The sequence below is a fragment of the Electrophorus electricus genome, chromosome 17 (assembly GCF_013358815.1).
Source record: "Electrophorus electricus isolate fEleEle1 chromosome 17, fEleEle1.pri, whole genome shotgun sequence".
NCBI lineage: Eukaryota > Metazoa > Chordata > Actinopteri > Gymnotiformes > Gymnotidae > Electrophorus > Electrophorus electricus.
In genome coordinates, this window is record NC_049551.1 from 4259520 (window position 1) to 4269480 (window position 9961).

The following is a 9961-nucleotide window of genomic DNA, read 5'->3' on the forward strand; positions in this document are numbered from 1 at the left end:
CAACCCATTATAGTTAATTGTGAAAATAGTGAAGAGTAAGGAAGAAAAAGAACATTCACAATTTTTACTAAATTTATTATTTAATTTATTTTCAGCATAACTGTATTTTCAGATTTTTGGTTAGTCTACATGTCTAAAAAAACCGCCACTTTAACATTTGCTTTGTTGGCCTTTTTATGTCTGGTTATTTTATTTTCAAATCAACATTAAACGCCCTACAATGGTGAATCAATGCCACAATGTATTCTAACACTGGACATAATCCATGTTCAGAAAACTGGTTAAATAACTTACTAAGGAACGGCAAACATTAATTAGGCAAGCAAACTCTTTAGACCGAGCATCGCTTGTGCCAGCCCACTACAGGATCGACTGCTCCACCAGCCACTCAGGGAGATGCGTGAAGCAGCACTGTCTTATCACAGGCGTCGATGGCTCAAAACAGGAAGACATTACTTTAATAAGTGATCCCGACTTTCTGCACTGCTTCCATAAACAGTGTGCAGAACGGCGGCTGCTAAAGACTGGTGACAGGAACGAGTTTCAGCCTTATACTTATTACATGTTCGAGGTAACCTTTTCATTTATATATAAGGTATGGTAAATTAAGATACGTATAGCTTAAGAGAGGTAGCTGTCCATGTTGTGCAACTATGAAGGTGATTTAGAAAGAGTCTCGAAGGTGGTCGCATGTGAATGAGCAGACGAGCCCACTGCTGGAAAGGAATTTGTTTACTCCCCGAGTTTATTAATTTCTTTGTTCGTGCCACCTAGATGAGTAGATTAAAAGGGCTAGATGGTGATATTCAGCCTGGTCGAATGTGTACAGCATGACTTTCTTTCTTATTCAGGAGCAGTGTCTGCCGCCGACGTTATGAAGGGGCTGTATTTTGTGGAACCGATCGTCGCTGTATACGCGTTCGCCAGTTTTTTGCTATATCCTCTCGTTCAGCAATATGTGTACCGCCGCCTTTGGCAGGAGATAACCAACACTACTTACCCAGTGTCGGACAGCTCTTCCCAGTGCGGCACGAACAATAGCAATCATTCGAACCTCCATGAAGTAAGTTTAATATTCATTCATAAAATATATACAAAATCTAATATCTAATATATACAAAGTCAGCTTTGTTTTGACATTAGGTCTCGTCTGAAAGTGAATGTTACGGTACTGACATCTGTTGTGGTGTAGGATGCACGGTTAGAATGCATCAGGTGCAAAACTATTTTTGTATCTTCTGCTTCCTCTTCTCATTTATTTCCTCTTTGTATGACCCTTTTGAGCATTGTTCTTATTGTCATGAAACGCTCGCTTGTTCAGAATGTGATTGAAGGCATTGCTTTGTGCTTATTGGACCTATTGATTCATCATTGCTTTGTGCTTATTAGACCTATCGATTCCTTATTGCTCTGTGCTTAGTTATTGTTGTGTTTCTCTGCTCTCTCAGGAAGTGCAGAAGGCGGCCTCTTTGTTCTCTATGTACTCGGACCTTTCCTCCATGATCCCCAGTCTCCTGGTGACCCTCATGCTGGTAACCTACAGTGACCGGCGGGGCAGGAAGGTCACCATCGTCCTACCGCTGGTGGGCTCGCTGGTTTACTGCCTGTCCTTCCTTGCTGTGTCCCTGCTCGAGCTCAACCTCTACCTGCTCATCGTTGCCTCCTTCGTTAGCGCCCTGTTCGGCGGGGTGAGCACCATCCTGGGTGGCTGCTTCTCCTACGTGGCCGACCGATGCGAGAGCTCCGAGCAGAAGACCCTGCGCATGGCTGGGGTGGACATGGTGATCGGCCTGCTGTCAGGAGTGGCTCTCCTGTCCTCCGGCTACTTCCTGAGGGCGACCGGCTTTAACTGGCCCTTCTTCACCTCCGCTGTGTTCCAGCTGTTCAACCTGCTCTATGCGCTCTTTGTTCTGGAGGAGAGCAGGGTAGCGGATGGAGGGACGACAGGCGCAGGCGGGGTGGTGCGGAGGCTCACCTTCGGCATCTACGAGCTGTTTGCCCGGGGCGGGCGGAAGAGGACCAGGTTGGTGGTGCTCCTCATTGCCACTTTCTGTTCCTTCAGCTTCACCAACTTCGGCAGCCTGTCCGTGATCACGCTCTACGAGCTGAATGAACCGCTCTGCTGGAGCGAGATCCTCGTTGGCTATGGCTCCGCCCTCTCGACTGCTGTGTTCGTTACCAGCTTTGCGGGCGTGGCCGTGCTTTCACGCTGTCTTCCCAACCTGGTGGTTGTCTTAATCGGCATGCTGTCCGTCTGCGTGAGCATGGTGATGATGGCCTTTGCCAAAACCACACTGATGATGTTTCTTGGTAAGCACTGATGTTTCATTCTCATGAGCACCGAAGCTTTTTTTTTTTTGCTGTTAAAATTTTTAAGTATTGCTATACAGTAAGGCAGGTGTTTTCAATTTTTTTCAAAGCACTCATTATTTTTGACAGATTTTCAGTGCACCTGAATATCCCTCTATGATGTTCTATAATCAGGCAACAATGCACAGGAACATTTGTTGAGTTGCAATATTAGCCTCCATATTTGTTTAGCCTGGAACGTCAGCATCATATCCGTGTTATTTTGAAAGGTAACAGGAGGGATATTCTCATCTAAGATGACCACTGACTCTCTGCCTGTGTGTAGAGATTCACCATAGTAGATTCACTCATATCTCAAGACGCGGAGAGCACTTGTTTATTTTGTCTTGAAAGTGAAGCTTGAGCTTCATTTCAGTTAGCCACATGCTGGCTAACAGTCCATTTACATTTACACCAGGTTTGTGTTACTATCTATCTTACATACAACATTGTAGCAAAAGATAGCTGAAAGCTGACCTCCAACTATATGAACTTTTTGGGCTCATAAAAGCAGGTAAAAGTGGCCCAAATCCAATTTTCTGACCAAATCCCATTTTTTGTTAGGTTCTTCACAATGTCTTCACAGTATCACAATATGGGACCTATATCTGACATTTGTGTGAACAGATCATGCTCCTAGACTGACCTACATGAGCAAAAGGATGACGCTTTGCGTGTTGTGCTGCACGGCAGAGCAAAATTATTACAAAGGTCAAGTTGGATTGATGTTAAAAGTTCTGGTTGTTTGGAATGAGTCACATTGCCATGCATTGGATATGTATTGTGTTTCAGTGCCACATATGAAAGTTTCCCCAAACTGTAACTGAAAATTCAGTGTGTTTCTTTGCTGTTCACACTGCCACACAGACACACTTATATCTGTCACAGGAAAAGATTTGGGCTACTTTTACCTGGTGTGTGACATCACATTTATTTCAAAATCATGTGCATTAGCATCTGTTTAATAAATTAATTCATTATTTCATTAATTGATTGATTAATTAAGTAATTAATTAACATGTGTTAATTAAGTGTCCTAGCCCAAACTCTGAAAACAGCCCTGGCCCGTTATCCCTCTTCCACCAAACGTGCCTGTTGATGGTGTTTATCCCAGTGGGCAATGTTCTGCAAAACCCAGATTTGTTAGTTGGACAGATAGTGAAGCATGATTCATTACACATTTTTATAGTTCCAGAGTCCAGTGGTGGTGACATGCTCGACCCCACTCCAGCCAAAGATGCTTGTCATTTCACATAGAGATCTTAAGCTTGTTTGCAAGGAAATTACATAACACTCCTGTTGCACGGTAGTGAGTTCCAGTGATGTCACTTCTACATGGACAGTTTACTTAATTATCATCAATTCAAATATGCATAAATTTGCGAAGGAAATGTTTCTTATGAAGAAATCCTTAACTCTTAAAACATTCCTCTCCTCTGTAACTGGTCTAACAGGTAAATCAAAAGGTGTGAGTGATGAGTGCAGATCTTCCTACAAGTTTAGTCTGAACGAATGTGTTTGCTAATCCTTGCCTGTGCGTGCACTCTGCAGTGAGGCTTCCCATGCTCCTGGCCATCATGCCTTTTCCTGTCTTGCGCTCCATGATGTCGAAGGTGGTCTCAAAGTCCGAGCAGGGTAAGCACTTTGCCAAAACCATTGATCCAAAACCGAAAGCTCTTGGTGGGTCACACACTTGCATCCTCTTTGCTGTTTGTGCTTCTGCACTTGTGAGAACACATCCACTTAACCGTGCACAACTTGCGCATTTTGCACTTTAAAAAAACAGATTTGAAAAGATGGTTTTGTTAGCAAGTGCTCTCGACTAGTACACCCCTACCAAACTCCTGGCCTAAGCACCCAGGTCTTTCCGAGTTGAGTTTCTTTTTCACGCAGAAGCTTGGGGGTCCCCGGGGTGATCCTCAGAGATCCTCTCCGGGGTCTGCCCCGGCCATGCGCAGGAGCAGGAATTCTGTAAGTGGGGCACATGGGAAAGTCAGTGCCAGCTTCCTGTAGGTTTTGCTTTGTCTCTTTCAGGTGCCCTCTTCGCCTGCCTGGCCTTCAGCGAGAACCTGAGCACCAACGTGGCCAGCGCAACCTTCAACACCATCTACGCCAGCACGGTGGCCTGGTTCCCCGGGTTCTCCTTCCTCCTGGCCGCTGGACTCTGCCTCATCCCGCTGACCCTGCTGGGGTGAGTGCCCTACTCAGATTAGTGGATGTGCGTAGTAACCCTACTCTGTATATGTTTTGTCTTTTCATAGTGATTTTTCTTTTCCCCCCTGAAAATGCCTTTCAGGCCATGGCCTAAGCTGAGAGTTAGAAACCTCCCTTAAAAATGTTATGAGTCAAGACAACGGTGCAAGGCACAGTTCGGTTAGACGGTGTGTACGAAGACAAAAACACTGCTATTCAGTACTGTTTTGGAGTCTTGGCTTTTAAAAAATAAGGTCTGGTAACTTTTGGTCAAAAACAAAACGCTTGCTAATTTTGGCCCCACACAAATAGTTATTTCATTATCGTTTGGAACATTCTTTGGGTACAAAATGCACGCTGTATGAAGCTTGGTCACTGTGTGCTGTATGTAGTTTGATCAGTGTGTACAGCTGATGCCCAATGCTGTCCTTCCAGGTCTGCAAAATCATCCATGCTGTCTATGAAATACAGTTCTCTGGCCTAGTTCCAGCACAGAGAAAAAACAGGCCGAGGTTCCTCTTGAATACTTCTCTTTCCCACTTCCACAGAGTAAAACGGTGTGTTCCTGCACCCTGTCTGTTGAAGAAGTGTGAGTTTCATTGCACTGACTAGCACACCCCACCCCAGTAATTATGGTAACAACAGCTGGCCAGAAAAACACCTTGTGTGATTGGGTATGTGATAGGTAAACCCCACACCGCTGATTTCCAGAGTAGCTCTCTCAACTACCTCTCTGGACTTCCCCCGCTGGCTCCAGGCTGGACAATAGCCACCATTTCAGTGATGGGGAAACTCAATCTGTATTCATTACAGACCACAGAGCTGGATGGTTGCGTTTGCCATTTCTCACGTGGGCGTTTTCGTGTGGCTCTGCGAGTGTTTTGTTTCTAAGAGCGCTGACTCACCCTGACGTTTTCTTTCACTCCAGTGCTCTTCGGCTCTTCCGACTAGAGGATGGTTGCGGAACAGAGGGCCTCCTAGCAGAGGAGGAGATTCCAGAGCCAGGCAGCGCACCCGTAGCCTGAGTGGCAAAGGGAACCGCCACAGCTCCGCCCGCCTGCACCCGCCTGCACCCGCCTGCACCCGCCTGCCTGCTGTTGGGGGCATCTGTGTGGATTATGAGAGCCTCTTTGCACCTTGGCTTCCAGTGGTGTGTCTAAACCATTTTTGGTTTAAACAGTGTTTTGCACTTTACTTGTAGGTTTAGCCTAAGACAAATAAGACTAATAAGGGAAAATGTGTATTGAGATCTTTTATTGAAACTCTTGAGCAAAGGGTAGAAGTAAATGTGCTTAGCAAGGCTGCAAATGAAATTGCTTAGTAATGTTACAGTTTACATTTCTGAGGAAATGTATTTTCAGTCCTGTGCAAACTATGTTTGCAGAAGATTTATGGGAAAGGAAACTCTTTACTGCAGTCTTTGCAGTCAGAAATATTTCTCTATGCAGGAAGGACTTTTTTAAAATACATATTTATATAATTAAATATATTTTATGCTACTTTTGATGTTCTGATATACAATATATAAGAAATGACAAAAGAAACAAGATGACATGAGCTCATAAAGCTGGTCAATCCTATTAAGGTGACTCTTTTATTAACGTGTTTTAATTGCTGATGGCATGTGGAAGTGCTTTTAAATGCTGACAGTTTCAATAATGTATTCAGCAATGGTACATAACTCTCTACTCTGAATTTTTCAGTATGAGGTTTTGAGATGGAGAAAGTTAAATTCTTTCAGTATTTCTTGTTGCATTTGAAGAAATCTTATTTTCATTCTGTTATTGTGTCAAGGTCACAATGGATTTGGTTTTTGTTTATTTTTTAGAAGAGACGTATAAATATTTTTTTAAAATAGTAAAGAAAAAATAATGCACAACTTGTGCTACTTTTACAAGTCCATAGTATTTGTTACTGACTGTCTCACTGTTTATTTAAGATAACAGGTGACCTTCTGGTACTTGTAGGTCCCTCTCTTTTCGATGGTTTGTTTTTGTTGCAATAAGTCAAAGTTCCACATTAGAGGAAGGGAACTCACTTGAAAACGCTAACATTGTCAATACTGAATAAGCACAGCATTATAAAACTATGCTAATGGTGTTGGGGAGGCAGTTGTTGATATTGTGGGTGTATAAGAGTCACAGAAATTTGTACCTTTTATAAAGCCATTATTTGGTCCAAGACTGTTTATGAATATGAAGGATTACTGTGATAGACCTTCCGGGAACAACTAGCGTTTGCATTCCCTGTGTAACTACAGTTTCTGTAGTTGGTTGGTCAGACCGGGAAAGTCTCAACACTGACTCCCCTCACTGTTTCTTTTCCTAATTTCATGCTCAGATATTTTTATACACAGATAGATTAATACTGGATCATAGCTTTGGAAAGTACCATACAAATTGAATCCCCCTTTAAAAACAATTTTTCACTTCCTTTTTTGAATGAGAGATGTATAATAATCATGAGCTACATCACTCTTGTGCATAAAGTTCATAGTGTTTTTGGCTACAGGTCTCCCTCAACAACATTTAAAAAAAAAATATGAACTGCCTTTTGCTTGGTAATTTTAGCATGACTTGTAATTAGACTGCAATATTCATAATCAATTGATAATTATTCTGTAAAAATTCATTTGGAAATTAAGTCCGTTTGTTTGCCGTGGGGTAGCTGAGTACAGCAATCAGACCTCCAGTACAATTCACAGTACTTTTTTATACCACTAGGTGGCAGTCTAGATCTCTATGCCAGTAAACTAGAAATTTAATAAGCCTCATGTCTGACAAAACGTTTTCACTAGTGCCAGCGTGAGGAACATTTATGATGTGTTCTGTGTGAAAGTAACGATGAAATATACACAAATAAACGTCTGTGATTTCGTGCTTTTATGATTTATATTTTTATATCTAAACTTTGTGGCTATGAGTATGAACTTGCGTGATTACACAGAGCTGACTATCAGAAAACTTTAATAAGTTAATTTTTTAAAAACAAATCCCCATGTAGTCTTTCCAAGATCTGTGTCCTTTAAAAACATTTCTTCATATTTTAGAGGACTTTTCCAAGTTCCCTAACTTCAAGACTTCAGTGGGCAGAGTGTTAGACCTTTCTGCCCATGGAGAGAAAACCACAAGCTGAACAATAAGGCATCTGAAGCTGGTCCTCCAGGCTCTGAAGCGGGTCCTCCAGGATCTGAAGCTGGTTGTGACACCTGGCTCAGGTTCATGGATTAGCCATTTCATGGATTCCAGAGCATGGATTAGCCAGAGTGGATGTAGTGTATATGTATGGTGAATCTGAAGCAGGGCAGTGGTCTTCTCCAGTTTCCGCTCTTCTGTTCCACTGGGCTGACTTAGCATCATCTTCCTCTCCATAGCTCTGTGGGAGATGTACTGTGCTATTGTTCTCTCTCTTTCTTTCTCTCTCGCTCTCTCTCACGCTTTCACACACACACAAACTCACTTCCTGACTCACACTCTTGCACACTCTCGCTCATTCATCCCTGGCTGTGGCTGGCCATCTCGTTCACACCCGCTCACTTGCCCCTCCCCCAGGGTGCAGGAATTGCAGGCGTGCTCTGAACAAACAGTGGGGCACATCACCAGGCTCCACATCTGGGGCTGGTTGGGTGCAGCTGTCTTTGCGTGCCCACACTCCACACAGCCGGAGTGGGCCGGAGGCAGATGTGTGGGGGCCTGTGTCATGTAGGGTAAGAACAATGCGCCCACAGCGGGCACTCGGTTCATGTGGGCACATTCATACAGACAAAATGAGATGATATAAGCATCTAATCCCTCTAAATAAAGTTCTTGGTGTGAAAAACTAGATGAATGTTACACCTTCATACTCTAGGACTTTGTCAATGAGTCTTCTACCTTCAGAAAAGGCTTTCAGTCCTGTCCTCTAATTTCACTTTTCAACCAACAAAGTACCATTGCTTATTGCTTATGCTGGAATTGGTGCTAGTTCCCAGGAACAGGCTTATGTTGCAGTTGGTCTATGAACCGGTCAACAAAGCTGGTCTGAGAACAGATTTGTGTTTCCGCTGGTTCGAGAATGAGTCTACGTTTCTGTTGGTCTGAAAATAGCCTTGCGTTTCTGCTGGTCTGAGAACAGATTTCTGTTGGTTTGACATTTGGGCTTTCCAAAAGTATTGTAACACAAAGTTCGTTGATAAATGGTAGAGCAAATATCACATTGAAAATTCTTTCTCTCCTTTTTCAACACTTCTGGGAAATCCACAGCATAGATCTTTGCAAATTTTACATTTTGCTTTCAGCATGTATTTAATGCAGAGGGATTGCTGTGGACAGAGATTACATCCAAGACAACAAGCGCTTTGTTTATTTTTATGTTCTCGGTGTGTAAAGCAGCAGTGCACATTTACTGACAAATGCAATATTGGCAGATGAAATGAAATTCAGCAAAACAGCAAATGTCTGCAAAATACCTGGTTCCAGACCAGCACATCTATGGGTCCAGTTTTGAAAAGCTTTTCGCAGTGGAAAAGTGAAGAATGGAGAAGAATCTTTGACACTGGCATGAGCTTTACATCAGTGGGAAAAGTGCTCTAAGACCCCCAAGTCACCCATGGTTTTGTTCTATTCCTGATTCACCAACATCTGAAGCAGGTGACTGAGGAGAACTGAACTGAACCACAGCTGTCGTTTAGTGTCCTGTGGTGAAATAAGGTCAATAGCAATATCATTTCTAGTGTTAAGACATGGCACTGAGCAAACACCTATTCAGTTAGTTAAAAAGTGTTTTAACTAAATATCAGGTGTGCTAAGGTGTATTACAGTAGCCTTAGTAGTTCCCTGCTAAGTGGGCTACAGAAGGAATTTGGCCATTTTCAAGTGTGATGTTCGAAGGTTTTAAGCAGGAAGCGGGGATGAGGGACGTTGACGCAGAAGATTATTATAACACATAACAAGACGTAGCATGCAGGCTATAGTTTCAAACACCGACAACCTCAATGATAAGACACGAGACTTATATACACGCATGACAATTACACACAGCAAACATCAGGCAAACGACACTAGAGGGCGTGGCAATACAGACAAACACACACACACACACACACACACACACACACACACACACACACACACACACACACACACACACGAGAGCAGGACGGCGACCGGTACATAGTAAACAGTCCGGAGAAGGAAGAAGGAACCCCAGCCAGACCCCCAGTTGTCGCTGGGTCAGAGACCGACCAGCCTGGAGGGGGATTGTCCTTTGCTGGCTTGGGTAGCGGTGACGGTCCTGGTTTTGGCGCATGTGCATGGGGAAGCACACCAACTGTGTTGCCCAGTTCCGGTACAGGCACTGGTGCTGCTGCCTTCTTGCCTCCACTAGGCTTAGGCGTGGCCGTATGCGCTCTGGGGCCCTTCGCCTTAGGGGGAGGAGTGTC

The 9961-nt window shown here is 43.6% G+C and overlaps 1 protein-coding gene across 1 annotated transcript; it reads left to right on the plus strand.

Moving 5' to 3' along the window:
• The first annotated feature begins 300 nt into the window (after positions 1-300).
• On the plus strand, positions 301-7427 carry LOC113571799 (solute carrier family 46 member 3). The gene is made up of 6 exons (XM_027000935.2): positions 301-571; positions 852-1063; positions 1449-2310; positions 3901-3984; positions 4384-4540; positions 5471-7427. The coding sequence occupies exons 2-6, from the start codon at positions 875-877 to the stop codon at positions 5565-5567; spliced, it is 1389 nt and encodes a 462-aa protein (XP_026856736.2). The 5' UTR covers positions 301-571; positions 852-874; the 3' UTR covers positions 5568-7427.
• The last annotated feature ends 2534 nt before the right edge of the window (positions 7428-9961 follow it).

Coding starts and splice junctions, on each gene's coding strand:
- LOC113571799 (XM_027000935.2), top strand. CDS start 875: ATGAAGGGGCTGTATTTTGTGGAACCGATCGTCGCTGTATACGCGTTC. Junction 3,985..4,383: donor GGTCTCAAAGTCCGAGCAGG/GTAAGCACTTTG, acceptor TGTCTCTTTCAG/GTGCCCTCTTCGCCTGCCTG. Junction 4,541..5,470: donor ATCCCGCTGACCCTGCTGGG/GTGAGTGCCCTA, acceptor CTTTCACTCCAG/TGCTCTTCGGCTCTTCCGAC.